Source organism: Archocentrus centrarchus, chromosome 19 (genome assembly GCF_007364275.1).
Source record: "Archocentrus centrarchus isolate MPI-CPG fArcCen1 chromosome 19, fArcCen1, whole genome shotgun sequence".
Classification (NCBI taxonomy): domain Eukaryota; kingdom Metazoa; phylum Chordata; class Actinopteri; order Cichliformes; family Cichlidae; genus Archocentrus; species Archocentrus centrarchus.
Genome location: NC_044364.1, coordinates 30,220,257 through 30,239,799, shown reverse-complemented (window position 1 = coordinate 30,239,799; position 19,543 = coordinate 30,220,257). Strand labels below are relative to the sequence as shown.

The window sequence follows — 19,543 nt, the reverse complement described above, 5'->3', positions numbered from 1 at the left end:
AGAAGCAGTCTGCATGCTTAGGTGCTGGTTTATACATCTGTGGAAGTGGAAGTGACTGGAACACATGAATTCATCGATTTGGATGGATGTTTGAATACTTTAGGCAATATAGCGTAGCTTCCCTTCAGTGATTCACCCGGAGTCTTCATATCTTTCTTTCTGTAATGTGAAACTGGATGCAAACAGAAACAGAAATTTTTTAGTGCTGTCACCCTTCCCTCGGTGAATGGGACTGCATTTGACAGAATCTTTTCCATTCAGCTAGTGTGATTTGTTATGTTATTTTAGACTTAATGTGGAGTATAATCAGAACCTCTTTCATTTAAATGCATTTGCCAGGAATTTAAGGTTTGCTGGCTCGAAGGTGAGTCTGTCTCCAGACGTAGCAGTGGATTCTGTCCTCACTTTTTCACCTCTGACAACAACTCACTACCTGTTGTTTTTCTCCCAGAAACTTTCTATTGACATTTTGGCATGGATTTACACCGAAACAACCTTGTAGAGGTGTCTGTTAAGACAGAACACAGAGGAGCCTGACCTGGAGGAGTCAGTGGGAGGACATCGCTGACACACACACACACACACACACACACACACACACACACACACACACACACACACACACACACACACACACACACACACACACACACTGCAGTTTGCTTGAGTAATTTGCTGTAGCTACTGATCAATTAATGGCCCCTGCCTGGGATGCTCAGGTCCTGTCAGCGTGCTATGGATTCTCCATTAGTCACGAGGGCCAGTGAATAGCCATGCCCTTCCTTTGCATTTGCCTACAACTGCCCAGCATTAGTCATGAACCCAAAAATCTTCAGGTCGAAAGGGAATGGATGACAAGGCGAAGCCAGAATAACATCAGAAGAATGGCACGTCACCGTGCACATGGATTTCTAAATGAATGAATGCATGTGTCTAGACCTACAACAAATTATTTTTAGAACACTTACTGTTCTTATTCTTTGGTCTACACTACTTCCCAGTGACCAATAAATCTTCAAATTTTGTAAATCAATTTTTATAATTTTGACCAGTATATTTTACAATATCCATCCATTGTCTTCCACTTATCTGAATTTGGGTGGCAGTCACAGCAAGCTAAGCATGGTATTCCACATGTCCTTCTACCCAGCAATACTGTCCAGTTCTCCTGGGGGATCCCAAGGGGTTTCCAGGCCAGTTGACATATATAATCTCTTCAACATGTTCTGGGTCTACTCCCGGGTCTCCTTCCAGTGGTGGGTTAGGTGTCCAAGACGCATTCTAACTAGACACCCAAACCACCTCAGCTGGCTCCTTTTGACGCGCAGGAGTTCCTCACCCTCTCTCTAAGTCTGAGCCCAGCCAGCCTACAGGGGAAACTCATTTCAGACAATTGTATTTGTGACCTAACTCGTTTGTATCCAGATTTCATGACCATAAGTGAGGGTTGGGACATGGATAGACTGGTAAATTGAAAGCTTCACCTTTCATTTCAATGCTCTCTCACCACAACAGTTCATTACAACGCTGTATCTCAGGAGATAGAGCAGGTCATCCACTGATCAGAAGGTCGGCGGTTCAATTCCTGGCTACTCCAGACTGCATGCCAATGTATCCTTGGGCAAGATACTTAACCCCAAGTTGCTCTCCGATGCAAGCGTTGGCGTGTGAATGTTAGACAATAAAAGCACTAAGCTTTGTTAATCATGGACATGCTTGTATGAATGGGGTAAATGTAAACGTGTTGTATAAGTGCTTTGACTGCTCAAAACAGAGTAGAAAAGCGCTATATAAGAACTAGTCCATTTACCATTACTGCTGATGCTGCACCCATCTGTCAGTCCAACTCATGCTCCACCTTCTAATCACTTGTGCCTCCTTGCATGAGGCAGCATTTATTCCCCAACCCAGAGGGAGCAATCCACCATTTTCTGGCAGAGCATCGTGGCCTCAGTCTAGGAGGTGCTGTCTCTCATCCCAGTCGTCACACACTCGGCTCCACTGCATGTTGAACATTGTGCTCTGAAGAAGCAAACATTATACAATATCAACCTGATAATTAATTATGAAAATGTACGCTTCACTTTAAAAGTTTCCCTGTCTTGCTTTCATTTCTGTACTGTGTTGATGTCTGTTTATAAAAGGCCAGTGAAAATATAAAAATAAACTTCAGTGCAATCAAAAAGCTGCAATCAAGAGATATTCATTGTCATTTTGGGCTCTTGCCAATATTCATAGAACTGCATGTACAGTACTGTGCAAAAGTCTTGAAAAACTGATGTTCAACAATATTTCTTCTGAAGCTCCTTCAAAGTTTTTTTTTAGACACATCCTGCTTTTTCACTCATTTCAGTCCTCAGTACCTGACCGTTTTCAGAATAATGTTTCTTTAGATTTAAGCCATTTCACACTGACCTATGAACCATTTAAGAATTAAAAAGACATCTAACTCAAGGGAGAAGAACCAGTCTTATGTCTGCACATAACAGACATCTTAGCAAAGAAACAATTTGGACTTGTATCTTTAGCAGCCTGTTGCAAAAACATTTTTTTAAAACAACCATCATGTTGATTAGTTTGGTTCTAATCAATCATCGTCACTATGTACAGAGGAGGTCAGGTGAGAGGTAATGAATATCTGCAGGTTTCTGTAAAACATTGGGGCGGCTCTGTCGGGATTTTGGGCTGCATTTCAGTCAGTGGTGTTGAATTATGAACACAACAAAGTGCTATCAGATCTTGATCCCAGCTTGTCCTCCAAGCTGAACGACAGTATCAGTCCTTTGTTCCCATACGACCCATGTGAGTGTTTCCAAAATGAATGAGGCATGTTGTATGAAGTGCTTTGAGTGCAGTAGAGACAGTACAGTAGAAAAGAGCTATATAAGAACCATTTAATGTTTAAGCTTTCCCTGAGGCATCTGATGGCATTTAGTCCCCACAGACTTCTCAGAAATCTGAGAAAATCCATATTTACGTATTTATTCAGACCTTAAGACGTTACCACTTACTGAAAATTATAATGGTTCATAATGCACCATGCATTATGAAGTGAAAAATAATAAGAAAAAAGAATGCCTCAAATGGTTGAGAAGCTGAAATCATATAAAGCAAGAATTGTAAAAGCTTAACCATTCAAAACCACAGCATTTGGTCTCATTAGTTTCCAAACTCTTGTAGTGTTGGTCAAAGATGTAGTGATGCAATACAGTTGTAAACAAGCCCATGCATGTGTGTGGCTGGCATCAAACTCAAAATGAGCATGTAGTTTTTCAAAAGATTGTAGTACTTCCCAGCTTCAACATTTGATATGTTGTATTGTTTTCAATTAAATATAATGTTTCAGTGATTTGTTAACCATTGCAATATGTTGCAGCATCCCATCCTTTTTGGATCATGCTGCAACAATGGATCACAGTGGAACGAGTCAATCTAGCACCGATGCTAAACCGCACTGTAAATGGGATCAAGGACCACCATCACACTAACAAAGGAATGATAATAATAAATACTTTTCTTTTAATTCAACATTTTTTTCATCATAGTATAGGTGGATTTTTATATTTAAGGATTCGGTTGATGTTGGAAGAATGTTATGGTCAGTTACACAGCCAATAATGGCTTTGAGTTCATTTCGATGTCACTGTTTGAGGGGTGTTTGGGACAGCCTCACATTGGTTTGAAGACTCAATGAACCACAAGCGACAGGGAAGCAGAACGTGAGCAGAGAGGCACAAACCTTCAGTCAATGCCCCCAGTGAGAAAACAAGTGCCTGTTTTCACGAGCAACGCTCCTTCACCTCCTCTCATTTCTCTCACTTCTCCATCCCTCCATTCCCAGGAGCTGTAGCTTTTTCATCACAACTCTGTTGAGCAGTAGGGCATGCAGCCTGTTGCTTTCTCTCACTCTAGCTTTCTTTTGCCTTCATCTGTCTACTGCCTGTGGTTTGACTTATACCTTAGCCAGCAATGTGAGCCATTTGATCCCGCTGCCCCTTTTCTCTCCTGGGGGAGGCCATCAGCCAACTGGGGCCATTTGTCTGCATGTAATGGAGGTCTGAGGCTGTGGAGCGAGGTTAGGCCCCTCACGGCCCAGCGGAGAAGGACAGCCACGACAGATGCCAAAACACTGCAGAGTGTGTGTGTTTGTATGTGTTAGAGCAGGACCAGCACTGTCACACTGTGTCAGCACTGGATTAACAAAATAAGATATGTATCCAGACTGACACAGTCAGCGGCTGTTCAGAGATACAGCCACTGTTGCAGCACTGGGACTGTGTGTTTTTAATTAAAGGGAGCAACCCTAATCATTGTATATTTAATTCTGCTGTAATATAATTTATTTTTAATAATTGAAATTAGAGACGGGAAGCAGCTAGTGGCAAATAAAACATTTATAGTTATATCTATTTCAATCAAACATAAATCGTCATCATCATTATTGATGAAAGTGCGACAGAATCATTATAAGGCTGCATTCATTGAAAAGGAGCCCTTGATTCTTTACATAAAAAAAAATAATAAATCATCCACAAGAAAGTAATTGCATATGGAGTAATATTGCTTATTGCTGCAAGCAAAATTAGGGTTGTGTAAAAGCTGCACAGTTGGCCAAGATGCTTCTGGGCAGCTGTCCTGCCTACCAAGCTCTCTAGTAGACCACGGCTCTTTCTGAAGGAGAATAATGGAAAAGGAAATTGGTTTGGAATAAAAAAGAGAAAGCAGTCTGAGATGTGGGAGTAAACATTAAAACTAGACGGAGACAGAGGCATGTTCACACATATCTGATTTGTCCAAATTTCTCAGCCTTGTGGCTTGATAAATCCCTGCACCGTGCCTGATACGTGGTAAGCCATCGTTACGAGCGAGCCTCTGACAGCTGCTCACAACACCACTGAGAGACGGGGAGTGGAATAAGGGTGACCGAAATCAGACAGACAATGATAAAACAGAAAAAATAATGAACGTGTTAAAGCACAACTTCCAAGAAGCATGCAAAAAATTAACTGATTTTTAACCAAAATTCTTATCTTTCCCTTCTTGCTCCCTTGATATACATGCAAAGCCATTCAGGATAATTGGCTTACTTTTAATTTCTTCCAGCATCATGTGGTCTTTGATCCCTGAGGCCCAGCACACACTGGGAGTGGTTAGATGTGCTGAACAAGCTGTGTAACCAAGTTTTGTGTGACCCCCACTGCACCAGCCCTGATTACAGGCTGGGGGGAGTGAATGCTCAGCAAGGGAGCATATTAAAATCAACTAGCAGGGGGAAAATACCTCCTGCTCCCAGAAACTCATGAAATCTGGTTTTGCTCTGGATAATATTAGTTTGAATTTAGTCTGGCAGGTGCTTCGACACAGTGTGGAATGATATTTGGGGAAAGTAAATTGAGAAAAAAATGAGGCAGAGCTTAAAAGATCACCTGAGATGGTGCATTATCGTCTCACTGAGGTCACTGTAAAGCTGTGGGTAGCAGTGCTAGCTTGTATATTCAAGTCTTTCATAAGTGACAGGTAAAGAAGTTAAACCCTGGATTGTGTCCCTGTTTTGGAAAGGTCCTGGGAAGTCATGCGGGATTCATTCGGTGCTTTGGACACTTCCGTTCTACCCACATCCCTGAACAGATCCATAATTCATGGCTGTGTGTCCAGGATGTCACCGCTCCAGCGAGCTAGCATTAAATATTTACCTCAGATCATAAGCCACAGCCATTGAGGCCTGCTTGTCCCTTTAGGAAGACTGTTTTGAGTCTCAGCATGCATGAAGAATCCCAGATGAGCCCAGCGACTGGGGCTGCTTTGAGATGTTTGAAAATCAATCAGCTTGAAGATGCATCTCATAAGTCATCATACTTTAAATGCTAACAGCACAGGTCCCTCTATGCCACATACGCAGCATATTGCTCTCTCTGCTGTGCCAGATGATATTCCTGCATGCCTCCTTGAAACTACAGTGAGAGTCGTTTTTTTTTTTTTTTTTATGGGTGTGCACACTTCTATATATTTTCTGTATTTGCTTGTGAGCACATACTGTTGGCATCTTTTTTTTCTTGCTTTCTCATCAGCTCTCTTGCTCCCTTGATCATGCACAGCAGGTATTTCGATCCCCTGCTGATGAGATGAAGGTTGGGATGGAGGAAAAAGTGGAAGGAGAAGTTGAGTGGGTTTGATTGGAGGAGGAGAGAAAGAGGAAGTCATCAGCTGTAAAACAGAAATGCCTCTGAAACTTACACAGCTTACACAAACTTACACTCGTTTACAACAAATAGCAACAATAACACTATTTCTAGAACCCATGACTTGAGGGCTTTTTTTTTCATTGATTACTAAGATCACTGTTAGATGGCAGTTTTAGCACTGCTAACACTCTGAAAGGTGCGATGAAAACAGAGGGGTTCAAGCTTCTTGATCATGTGTTACTTGATTGCTCCAAATATGTGTATTTTTATGTGAATTGTGTCTTATATCAAACTTCAGTTCTGTAAGCAGCAGATGACCAAGGACCACTTCTGGTGGAGTGAAAGGAGGAAAAGAGAGATGGGGGGAATAGAAAAGAGTGAAAGCTATATCTGATCTGAAATACTGACTGAAAATATACTCAGAGGACAGTAACACTGGATGTTATAGAAGGAGGTGGGAGAAGAATGTCTTCCTCACTGGTTACTGCAGTGAGGAAGAAAAGGAGGACCTGATGAAGCGACACGACAGCAGGTATTTGCGCCTATAGGCCTCCTGCTGAAAAATGGATCCGTGTTTATTTATTCAGGCATTATTACAGCAGCCAATGAGGAAGATGCTGTTGTCTCCCACCAGAAGTAGTTTGCTGCCAAAATGCTGGCCACATGAAGCAGAGTGGTACAAATATCCAATTAAAAGCTTTGGGTTATTAAAAGCAAGGCTATCATATTTGTGAAGCGACGGCAGAGAAGTTAAGACAGGAGAGGATGTCGATATTTCTGCCTTGCTCAGTCAGCACTTACACATTGTTTACACATTGTAAATCGATATACCTAATGCTGCTTGAACAGTGTAATTAAAATGTTAAAATGTTTAATGCCTCCCTCTGCCATGAGATCAAGTGTGGACACAAAAGCAAACATCAGACATATTTGGCTTTCATTAGGCAGACCTCCTTCTCCTTCCTTCTTTTCATAGAAACATTTCTCTCAACATTTTTATTTTCTATGGATATCAAAGATTTTGACTCTTCCTTCTACTCACTACCAACTTAAACAGCCTTCAACTTATTGTCTTTTTATATGCAGTGCATTCACCTTTTTTTTCCTTTTCAGTGCCATCACTTTGGACAACACGCTGGTCATCTTGTCTACTGTGGCTCCGGATGCTGGACGCTACTATGTGCAGGCTGTAAACGACAAGAATGGAGAGAACAAGACCAGCCAGCCCATCACACTGTCAGTAGAGAGTAAGTAACCACAGATATATATTCTGATCAACTCTTAATTGGAAACACATTTAGGGATACTTGCGCTTTGATTTTCCGTTGTCCATTTCATGTTACTTCATAGTTCTAGTAGATTAGTATGTATATCAGTGTGAAGTAGAAATTGTACCACTACACTGGTGAGAAAAAGAAAATATGCAGTACATGCTGCATGTTTTTGCCACAGTACTAACAAATAATAAAATGTACTGAATAGAACACTGAAACAAAGCATTTTTAATACTCGGTTCATTACAGCTCAGTTATTTGCTCATCTCAGGGCACTTTGCATTGTAGAGTAAAGATCTTAGAAACCATTAAATGATTATATTAATACTTAGAAGGTCACCATGTTTTTAGTCATTTTTAAAAAGCAAAAGAAAACAAAAGATACCTGATTTAAATTCTCCCCTTCAGGTTTGTCTCCTTATGCACCTCTGGACTGCTTCCATCACTCGTTCTACATTTAGGAAGTCCCATTCTGACCTCTCGTATGTCCAGATCTAAGATTTTACTATGGCCCTCAAACTGGCAATGAAAAAATAAAGTGAGTAATGAGTTATGACCCAGAGACCAAACAGCAGTCTTCAGTATAAAAGCCCAAAGGAACCACTTCAGGTCAGGAGTGTGACCTAGAGCGTCTTCCTGACCTGATACGCTTATTCAAAATTCATGCTCCATACAGTGTGAGGGAGAATAGTGTGTGCGCACTGAAAGCATGTTGAAAAGAGGAGAGAGGAGATCTTTGGCCACACCACCCGTCTGTGTTCACCAGTTGACCCTCTCAGCGGATTGGATCGCCTTTAACTTCTTCCTTTTCACTAAAATTAAATTCAAGTTGAAGGTTTGCTTTAGAGAAGATCCAGTGCATAAGTAAGTTGTCAGCTTATATAAAGCAGTGCTGGGACTGTTCCAGAGATGTAATAAAAGGATGACCTGAAAGGAATATTGAACAAATCTGTCAGGTAAATTTTTTAACTGTCCCAATCACCAGTCTCAATACTTGGGGATCGCTCCGCCCTTGGCTGGTGCCCAGCACACACTGCCTCCTGCGGGTGGCGCCGTAGGGGTCTGGTCTAATTGTCTTGGGCATGTCCTACTGGGAAGAGGCCCTGGGGTAGACCCAGGAAACGCTGGAGAGATTAAATCTCTCGGGTGGCCTGGGAACACATCTTCCCCACTCACCTCCTCCAGACAAGCTGGAGGAGGTGAGTGGGGAGAGGGAGGTCTGGGTTTCTCTGCTTAGGCTGCTGCCCCCACAACCCACCCCCAGGTAAGCTGAAGATGATGGATGGATGGATGGATGGATGGATGGATGGATGGATGGATGGATGGATGATAAAAGTTTTAATTGTGCTGAATTATATTTTCCACCACTGTGGGAGATCTAAGCTCAACCACCTGAGCCTTTACCAGCATTCACACATTGCTACATCACCCACAGCCACACACAAACACATGCACACAGAAAGAGGAAGCTACACAGACAGAGGCACAGGCAGATTGTTCTGCTGCCAAGTTAGTTAATATTCACAAGCATCCTTAGCTTCCACAACAAAAAACACAGAATACACAAATCAAACCAATTCGGTCGGCTTCAGCTCAGCAGAGTGAAATATAAGAGGAAACCTAACAGACAGCATCTTATGACATGGTAGACTGGAGTTCATTATGGACGTGAATGAGGAGGGTGAGGGTAAGATATTATAGTTGACAACACAAGGGAGCAAAAATAGCCCATGGCACATGTTGAGAACAGTGGCAGAGCTGATTATACAAGTGCTAGAACACACACACATACATACATGTGCGTGCGTGCGCACGTGGGTTCAGGCTATATAGGGTACATAGCAGGAGGTGTCACCTCAGCAGGTGTGATGGAAATACACTATTTGCATGACTGTTCCTCACATGCTCCACATTCACACACGTTTGCACTCATACAATCAGATACGGGCTGTTGTGAGAGCCAGTGTCTGGAGTTGTGTGTGTTTAACTGAGAGGTTGCTTTTTGCCGTATGTGAGGATGTATCTATCGCTATCTGCTACAGCAGCTGTTACTGCAGTTATGCCTCTGACACTGTATTTCCCATGAGCCTCCCTGGCTCCAACAGTACTTACCTAAGATCTGGCAAGGGCAAAGGACAAGGGAAGTCGGGAAAGACGAGTCTCGCTCAAGTTACAATATTTAGACTCAGGATGAAGTTTTAAAAGTTCAAAACTTAAGCAAGACAAAACATGGTGTTTTGTGGTCCTAATGCCTTTCATTCTTCTCTTAGAATAGTTTAATTTAAAAAAAAGAAATAAGATTTGTTCCATTTTTAAGAATAAAATTTGATATGGATGTCACATCTTTGCGCGCGCGTGTGTGTGTGTCTGTGTCTGTGCATACATCTTAACACCCAAGACTGCTTAGATTGAGTCATGACAGCCCCTGTAGCTACATCTGACGTGTGCACCCACAAGCACACTTCCAGGGCATGATGGGATTGACAGATCACCGTGAGTTTATCACAGACATGACACATCTGAAGCAGTGCGTGCGCACACACACACACACACACACACACACACACACACACACACACACAGGGTCTCCTTTCCATGAACTGCATCATAATCAATACACACATACTCAAACAAACTTTCACAGAAATAAGCAAAGAGGAATATATAGTATTTTATACACATGTGAACATGTGTGTTCACACACACACACACACACACACTGGCCTCTTCACTTCTCAAGCTTCATGTTAGTCGAGCAGTATTTTTCTGTGCTGCTTCTGGTTCTCCGGCATATATCTTGTTATACACAGTCAGTGCACTGTCTCATCATATTTGAGCCATCTCTCTGTCAGAACTCAGATGCAGGGTGTGTGCCGGTCAGTTTCGATATTTCACGTCGATGAGCACCCACTGGGTGGAAATGAAATTTATAGGTCACTACAATCCAAAGAGCCCAATGAAACCTCACCAGATTGTGCCTCTGTTAATTATATCCTATTGCCATCCATCAATGCATTGATCTTTGCTGTACATCTCCATGTTTTGTTGATATGTTTGTGTGACCTGACTTTCTGTCTAGATGTTGGAGGTCCAGCAGACCCTATAGCCCCCACCATTATCATCCCTCCCAGGAACACCAGTGTGGTCACAGGGACCTCAGAGGTCACCATGGAGTGCGTGGCCAATGCCAGGTAACATTCCTGGAAGAGCAGGGTCCAAATCATTGAGTAAAATCCAAAATCGAGGACTTTATGGGGTTGTTTTCCAGGTAAAAGAAAAATTAAATGAGCATTGGTGAAATGTTTTTTGTGTTCAGGGAGGCAAACCTCAGTAAAACTGGGCAAACAGAAGCAAAAATGCCTAAAGGCTCGATATCAGCAGTAAAGAGAAGATTTGTCTGAAACTGAGGTTTTGATCCACTTAAACTGTATAATTAAAATTTGCAGCTAGACAAATTGGTTGATAAACATTACACTGTGAAATTTTATGGATGAGCAAACAGACATTCTCCTGGGGACGTGGATAATACATGCTCCTTTCTGCTCTGTAGACCTCTCATCAAGCTGAGTATCTCATGGCGTAAGAACGGCGTGTTGGTGACCGGCGGTTTGAGCGACTTCAACCGCAGACTGACCATCCTGAGTCCTGTGGTGAGCGACGCCGGCTACTACGAGTGTGAGGCCATTCTCCGCAGCAGCAGTGTCCCTTCAGTCAGTGCTGGGGCTTATCTGCATGTACTTGGTAAGATTTAAAGGTTAAACTTTGTTCATGGCTCAGTCTCAGCCTTCTGATATTTGTCTAATAATATCACTTAGTACTCGTAGCTGTAAGTTTGCCCTATACTTGCACTTCCAGGTGGCAATATCTATTTATGAAACTCATCATCACTTCACATATTTTTTTTCTTGGAGGACGACTGTAGTGAAAACCACCATTCACAGAAGTTGGTGTGAATGTCCGTTTATTACAGGGTTCTCAAAGTTTAAATGACTGAGTGGCACTTATAAGGATCCAGCAGATGATTGAAGGCCGTGCATGAAAATGCACGTTAACCACTTTCAGGTCTCATTGAGCGCTTTGTCATAATGTAACATGAACTGTGCACAAACTCAACCTACAGTTGTGAATTATTCCCTTTTCACACACACTGGCCATATAAAATATTTCCATGAGGCACTACTAGGCCACAGGTAGTACTTTGAGAGCCCACGATCAATTACCTTGTAGTTTTACTGAGACGCTGCATCACAAATACTGTTTGAGTTTTTAATATGCAGTGCTGAGAACAAACACACACACACACACATTAAAGAAATGCTCTCTGCCACTTCGAAGTCAAGATAAGTTTATCATTCTTCTCCCTCATGTGTTGTTTATTTGATATCAGTGTCTCTGCTTTTGCCTTTTTTGTAATATGTCTTTTATACAGCTGCAGCATTTGGAGCACATTACCATAATGTTTGTATTTCCATCCTCTGCCTAGTGGCCCTTAGTTTTAACATAAATTTTAGGTGTTTATAACTTTTTATTATGGACAAGTTAAAGAATAGAATAATATTGTTAGTCTTCATACATAATCATCGTACTGTTTGTACTTCCACATCAGCATCACAAACCGAATAAAAAACAATGTATGCATTTATTGATATGGATCGGTCTCGTCTGTGGATGGAAACTTAGTATTAAGGTTTGCAAATTTTAACAGAAGCAACCGTATGAACGTGATGCAGATGTGTTCAGAGTCTGGCTACATTAATGTGGTAAAAGCACAGCTGTGAAGTTGTGAGGCAGTGAGGGGAAAGTGTTATTGATTTAAAAGGGAGAAAACTAATGGTTGGCCTCAAGAAATGGTTTAACAGCATTGCTTGAGTCACTTTTATTCCATCTGACTGAAACACTTTGATGTTTTCAGGGTTGTGATGTGATTCAAAGCATGGGGGGGGGGCTTTTTCCATGATACTGCTAACTGAGCCTTTCCTCTGCCTCCCCCCTATGAGGTTGAAGGAGAGCTAACCATTACAAAATACCAATTACTCACTCCTGTAATCAAACTACTGTATAATATCATAATGTTCTGCTGCATTATGAAATGTTTGGTCCAAAATTCAATACATTTAACAGCAAAATAAACTTGTTCTTTAGGCTTACATATATTTTTTTTTCATTTTGTTAATTTATGACCTGTCTGCTGTGCCAGAGCCACCACAGTTTATAAAGGAACCAGAGAAACACATCACAGCTGAGATGGAGAAGGTGGTTGACATTCCCTGTCAGGCACGGGGTGAGTGCATGCTAGTATTAGAATCAGAGTATAGACAGTAAACCCTGTCAGGCAGAAACGTTTGAACTGAACCCCAAACTCTCACTGACCCTCACCCTCTGCAGGAGTGCCCCAGCCAGACATCGTGTGGTACAAGGACGCTTTGCCTATCGACCCAGTGAGGACGCCCAGGTACAGGGTGCTGGTGGGAGGCAGCCTCCAGGTCAACGGCCTGCTGCCCGATGATACCGGCATGTTCCAGTGCTTTGCCCGAAATTCAGCCGGAGAAGTTCAGACCAACACGTACCTAGCTGTTACAAGTAAGCGCTCCAGCAGCTCAAGTATGCATTTGCTCCCTGTAATTACAGTAAGAAGGAAACCAGTGAGTGTAAAGTCTTTATTTTCCAAACAAACAAACAAACAAAGCAGGCAGCTGTGCCTGACTGGGCTAGCAATGGCCAATCTCCCAGGACGGATGTGGAAGTGGTGCAAAGACTGTAGCAGGGTGTTGCTGTAAATGAGCACATGAGCTCAGCGGCCCTGCACCGGGCGAATAAAAGTCTAAATAAAAATGACAGCCTCTGAAAGAAACTCCTGCACACTCGGTTCGACTAATTCTCATCACGCAAGAACCTGACTTACTGTAAACACTGCAAGAAACACTCAACTTGGGACATGAAATATAGATGAAAGCTGGTTGCTGGAAAACCACAAACAAAACTTTGGTTACAAGAAAAAGACACAGAACTGCATTTTTTTCTGTAATACTGACGTTTTTGTCTCTTTCCAAGAAATCTGATACCTAAGCAGTGGAGGAAAACATATCATGTCTGACAGCAGAGATGTGATTGCGGTGATGCTGTCAGAATTGATAACTGTGGCTACATTTGTAGGCTTCCCTATATAAACTAACAATTAGGCCAACAGTGATTAAGTTGACATTACTCCAGAAGGGCTAAACATTAATCATGTTTGCTGCTAAACTGTAATCACCTAAATGATGGGAATAAGTCTTTTTTTTTCCTGAGCTGCTGCCACTGTTGGTATTTGAAAATAACTGCTAATTTTACTCTCACTGTGCATCTGTTTGGCAAGTTTGTGACATCTAATTTTCTTCACTTTGTCTCAGTTCCTGCTGCCTTCGCTCCATGCCGTGCCGCGTTATCAGAATTCATAATATTCTGTCTCACTAAATCATCCTTTCCATTCCTGTTTTTCTCTCCCCTCCTTCCAAGATCTCATCTTATCATCTTCCTTTTTGTCAACACAGTCATGTTTGTACTTCTTCTTCAGCCCTGCTCCCTGTGTCCTGAGATTAGCAGTGCACCTATGACAACTCCCCTCTCCTCCTTTCCTCGGGGAGTGATACAGTTTTCTGTCATCCTATAAAAGCTTTGATTTATTGCATATCATAAATATGGATTTTAGTTATCTACAAATTGCCTTCTTTTTCTGTCTATACTTCTTCCCCATTCATTTTCTTTCCTCCTTTTCATATCCGCTATCTCTGTGGGTGCAAAAAATAGACCGGCAGCAGACAGTTATGGCACTGAGGTGAAGGCTGTGTCAATCCGCTTGGAATTAGTGGGACAAAGCGTCGACTAAACACTGCAGCAGGCTGGTGCTTACAAGAAATACGTTTGAAGTGGGGCTTTGCCACAGACAGTTATTCTCTCACCTCTATAACCCCCTTACCCTCTCTCGTTACTGCGCTGAGCTGCTTTTATTCGCTGTGTGTTTGTCTACCCTCAGGCATTGCCCCGAATATCACAGCCGGACCCTCTGATAGCACTGTGATCGACGGGATGTCAGTCATCCTGCACTGCGAGACCTCTGGAGCTCCAAGACCAGCTATCACCTGGCAGAAAGGTCTCATACACACACACACACACACAACACACACACACACACACACACACACACACACACACACACACACACACACACACACACACACACACACACACACACACCACTAGGGAATGTGAAGTGTGTTATCTATAAAACATGGGCCCATAGTTTGTTGTGGCTCAGTAAGGCCTGATTAGATTCCTTTTGCCGGGCTGTTTGTGTTTGTACTGCAGCTGTTGAAGCACTGTGCTTGTTTTTGACAGGCTGACTCTCTCTTTTTTTATGTCCTCTTTTTTTCCATCTTTCTTCCCGTTCTGTGTGACCCTTTGCTCTGCTTGTTTCTTCTGCCTGTTCCCAAACATCAGGTGAGCGTGTGTTAGCCAGCGGATCGGTCCAGCTGCCCCGGTTCACCCTGCTCGAATCTGGCAGCCTGCTCATCTCCCCTTCACACATCTCTGATGCCGGGACCTACACTTGCATGGCGAGCAACTCCAGGGGCATCGACGAGGCATCTGCTGACCTTGTTGTTTGGGGTAAGTGGGCTTTTAAAAACACATGTGCCTGATGAAATATGTAGAAAAGTCCTTACTGTGTGATTGAAAACAGGAAATAGAACAGTAGTGGAGTTTTACTGAGAGATGTGTGTGTTTAGCTGGAAACAAGGTTGTGCTGTATAATAATAAAGGAATGCTCAATTGGTAAATACAAAAGCATTCTTGTGTGCAAGTCTGGAGTCATCATTTTGGTGTTTTCTTCAAGAAGCCATCAAAAGACAAAATACAAACCAGGAGCGGAGCAAGTCATTTCAACTGAAATGAGTTTTCTGAAATTCATTTTTTCTGCTATTGTTCTTCTGAGGAAAGACATTTCCCTTCCTTCATCTCTCGCTCTCTTTTCTTTTTTATTCTGTTTTGTGTCCACAGCTCGCACCCGGATCACCACCCCCCCACAGGACCAGAGTGTTATCAAAGGAACTAAAGCTATTATGAACTGCGGAGTCACACATGACCCAAGTGTAACGGTCAGGTAAGGGTAGACTCGTGCATTTATTAAGACACAATGTGTATTTCTATGCAATCATTTCCCTTATTAAAACTGATGTCATCTGAAAGCAGTGACACTGTTACAGGCAGGTAACGCAAAGCAAGTTTTTAATGAAAGAAAATACAGCAGAGCACAAAGTCAAAAAAGTAAAGCTGGGAAGGAGCTAATGCATGCAAACAGGCAAAGGAAGCAGTGAAGAGAAGTGAAGTCAGCAGCTTATCACAGTAACTTTGAGCTGTGTCCCCCTGATTAACCTGTACAACGAAAGGTGAACAAGTTCCACCCAAGCTAAGCTGTCGTGTCTTTCATGTACGAGCATCTGTGAGAGATACAGATTCATAGCAGAGGGAACTTCGTTCCTTGATTCATTTTTTTTCCTTCTGGCAGAAAAACTGCTTCAAAGCCAGTTCAGTGTACTGTAGGCATTCGTGTAGGGACCCTAAAACAGGGGCTTGTAGGCGAGCTTTGAATTTTATCCTTTTCTTGCTCTGAAACCAGCAGGGTTGCAGCTGAGAGAAAATGCCTGAAATTGTCCTAACTGCCATAAGAATACATCTAAGCAACCCAATAATTTATTTATTGTAAGCTCTAGCCATGCCTTAATGATGGGGCAGTGATTGGTAACCCTGTTAATTCACACACACACACACACAGTTTGCAGTGAGCCAGCTTTTGCTGTGTTCCTTTTAGCCTGCATTATATTTCCTTCTTCTTTTAGGGTTGTTATTATATGCAGCTGTAGGCCCGTCCATGTTTGCAGTTGTTCAGCTGGGGCATGTCAGTGTATATTGGACTCATCATAGTGTGTATCACAGCTGTTTTTCATTGTTTTAGGAAAATATGAGCGCTGACAAAAAGCAGTACATACTTAGTAGAATATATTTATTGTTTATTTGAGCTTTGGAGAAACTTTTTTATTAAAAACACCAACAAACAATCTGAAATATTGCCAGCCCTGTCCTTTAAATGTGTCCATGCCCACAGTGTCCACAGTTCCATAGTGTAGGAGCCTCAAAATCCTCAAAGCTGCAGAGTCTTTTTTTAGTTTAGGCCAGGAGAAAGACTCGCCCAACACACAGTGATCAGAAGAGCACAGAAACCTCAGAGACCTTCACTAATGAATGTGGGGGCCTGACCATGCAGAGGAATCCAAACTCGGCCTCTCAATTTGATCACAAGTTAACATAAAAAAAAAACTAGTTAGAGGACCTGTTCAGAAACTTTGCACCAGTACTTCTGAGGGATTCAGCCATGTGAAGATTAGATTAAAATGGATTAGAAGGAATGAAATGGATGCACATTCTAACTTCTTTTTATGTATTACTTAATTTTTTAATACCTAATAAAGCTAGGAAGCTGAGCTTTTTGTTTTTACGTCTGCTAATACAGAAGCTTCATCATCAGCAAGGTATCATTTAGTGCCTTTAGTATCTGTGACACGACAGTTCTGCTGTAGGGAAGCGTTATAAATGAAAACATGCACTGAATTCCTACATTTACTGCAGATAGCATTTTTTGACCCTGACATGCACCTACGCATGTTAACCATAGTTGTCAGCCACCAGCATATACAAAAAGAAAGCGTCTCTCACACATGTTACAGCTGCTGCCCAAAGCAGCACAACAAACAACCCTCCCACAGAAAATGTAGTGAACTCCAGGCGTGTAGCTGACATCAGTAGCGATCAATAGACCATTCTGTCCCTTTCTACTTGGAGGAGAAAGCTGCATTTGAAGCCACGTTTGAGCTGTGCAGTTTTGATGAACGTGAATCAGCTGTTTGATATGCACCCGTCAGCTGCGATGATGTGCAGGGCACCTCTGATGGTGAGTTTGAAGAGACGGGGGAGAGGAAGATGAAATACCACACTAATGACATGTTTTTTGCTTTGATTGTGGTAGAAGAAAAGAAAAGCAAAACCTCAGTTTACTCTTTGCTTTACTGTCAAAAAGCGTTAACCTCCAATCTGAAGGTGACATGCATACATGTACGTGATAGTTCGACTCTGCAGCGGGCGGCAATTCAATTATGCATGTTAGGCTCTGGAAATATGCACGAAATTCCTTTTGACAGATAATTTCATGGACTTAATTGGGCAATAAAGTGAAAAGAATATGCTTAACATGCAGTGAGAGTATTTGCCATTGACATGCAGGTGGTGAGTAATGCTGCATTGTGACTAATTGTAATAATGAAAAAACACGGAGGCTGATAAATACCACAGTTTTCCTTTAAAAATGTCTTTACACCGATTGACTGATACAGTTGAAGGAATAGATGCAGCACATGACGATGACGATGATGATGATGACGTTAATGACATTTAACAAGCCAGCTGACTGAAGTCTTTGTATTCCAGGCACGTGTGGGAAAAAGAGGGCGCAGCGATAAACGTCCAGTCCATCCCCCGCATGAGACTCGAGGCGGACGGTACGCTTCACATCTCCCAAACCTGGTCAGGTGACATAGGCACCTACACATGCAGAGTGACCTCTGTTGGAGGCAACGACTCCCGCAGCGCACACCTCCGTGTCAGGTAACCCCCCCCCTTCACTGACCTTCCTTTTTCTCTCACCCTTTTGTTTCTCCAATATTCTCCAGTGTAAAAACAGGAAGCAACATATCCTTTGGAGGAAGACGGCGCGCGCACACACAGGCGCGCACATATAGTTACTCATACACACACATGTCAGCGTCACACACGAGTTCTTACCACCATCAGCTTTTCACTGCTATTCTGCCTGTTCCTATTGACACCGCTGACTCATTTTCACTTAAGTGACGCCTGTTCTTCCTCACCTCCCCTGTCCTCATTCTCACCTGACACACTTGCAGCCCCAGGGGACCTCCTCCTCATTCCCTATCTCCGATTCTACACATACATACACGAGCACTGCTGTCTTTATTCTCAAATCCCTCGTTTCCACACAACTTTGCCTGCTACTGTTATACTTTGGCACACAGGGAGCCACTGCAGCAGAGTGAATGGAATATGAATGTGACGTCTAACTTTGTGTTTGCCAAACTGACTGACTGATTGTTTTTGTTTGTTTATCCTGCTCTCGGCCGTCTCGCTGGCTGGCTGCCTTTTCACTGAGTTACCGTCTATATCAATTCATTGCTATAAGGTTTATCTATCAATCTGTCTGTGCTTATCTGAATTTATGGCTGAATGAATTAATGATCCTCTGCTTTGGCCTCGTTTATTCACGTCACCCTGTGCATTTTCTTTCTGTGTGTCTCCTTATGCCTTTCAATCCCCTTCCTCCCTTTGGTGATATCCATCTCGTTCTGTTTGCCTGCGTGTCCATCTCGACAAGGAACCATCTTTGCTGTCTCGTCTCGCCACATTTCATCACCTGTCTAACTGATCTCTCTCTTACAAAAGATTCTGCTTTACTTTAGATCTGTACCAACGATCTTCAGAGAAATGGCCCCACAGCTTGTTTGCTGGAATAAAAAGATTCTTTTATTTATCACTGTTGTCCTGCCGTTCCCTGCAGACAGCTGCCCCACGCCCCAGAGAACCCCACGGCCCTGCTGAGCAAATCAGAAAAAAGAGCCATCGACCTGGCTTGGGCCAAACCTTTTGATGGCAACAGTCCACTCATACGCTACATCCTGGAGGTTTCTGAGAACAGTAAGTCATGTAATATCTTGTCAGGTGTAGCCATGCACTGGCATCCTCCTCTGCCTTTTATATGATGAGTTTAGGGGACTTGACTCATGGGATTAGCAGTGCAGCAGTGAGTTCAAAACAGCTTGTTTCGACTTGTGTTTCTTCATGCTGACAGGCTCCTGTGATGACAGCGCTGAATGTAAACAGCAACAAATTATGAGAGGATCAAAAAGAATTTAAGAACATGATCAATATTACTAATTAGGAATGTCCATCATTGTCTTTAGGCTCAAGATGGATTTGCAGCCTACT

General features: G+C 42.5%; 1 protein-coding gene across 1 annotated transcript in view; it reads left to right on the top strand.

The window, feature by feature from the left end:
* The window catches only part of sdk2b (sidekick cell adhesion molecule 2b), an 88,121-nt gene that overhangs the window by 21,444 nt on the left and 47,134 nt on the right, over positions 1–19,543 (top strand). The window contains exons 4-13 of the mRNA XM_030755817.1: positions 7,296–7,429; positions 10,536–10,647; positions 11,007–11,197; positions 12,654–12,737; positions 12,842–13,036; positions 14,469–14,585; positions 14,933–15,100; positions 15,491–15,593; positions 17,972–18,148; positions 19,116–19,252. Of these exons, the coding sequence (XP_030611677.1) occupies positions 7,296–7,429; positions 10,536–10,647; positions 11,007–11,197; positions 12,654–12,737; positions 12,842–13,036; positions 14,469–14,585; positions 14,933–15,100; positions 15,491–15,593; positions 17,972–18,148; positions 19,116–19,252 (1,418 nt within the window). The remainder of the gene's footprint in view (positions 1–7,295; positions 7,430–10,535; positions 10,648–11,006; positions 11,198–12,653; positions 12,738–12,841; positions 13,037–14,468; positions 14,586–14,932; positions 15,101–15,490; positions 15,594–17,971; positions 18,149–19,115; positions 19,253–19,543) is intronic.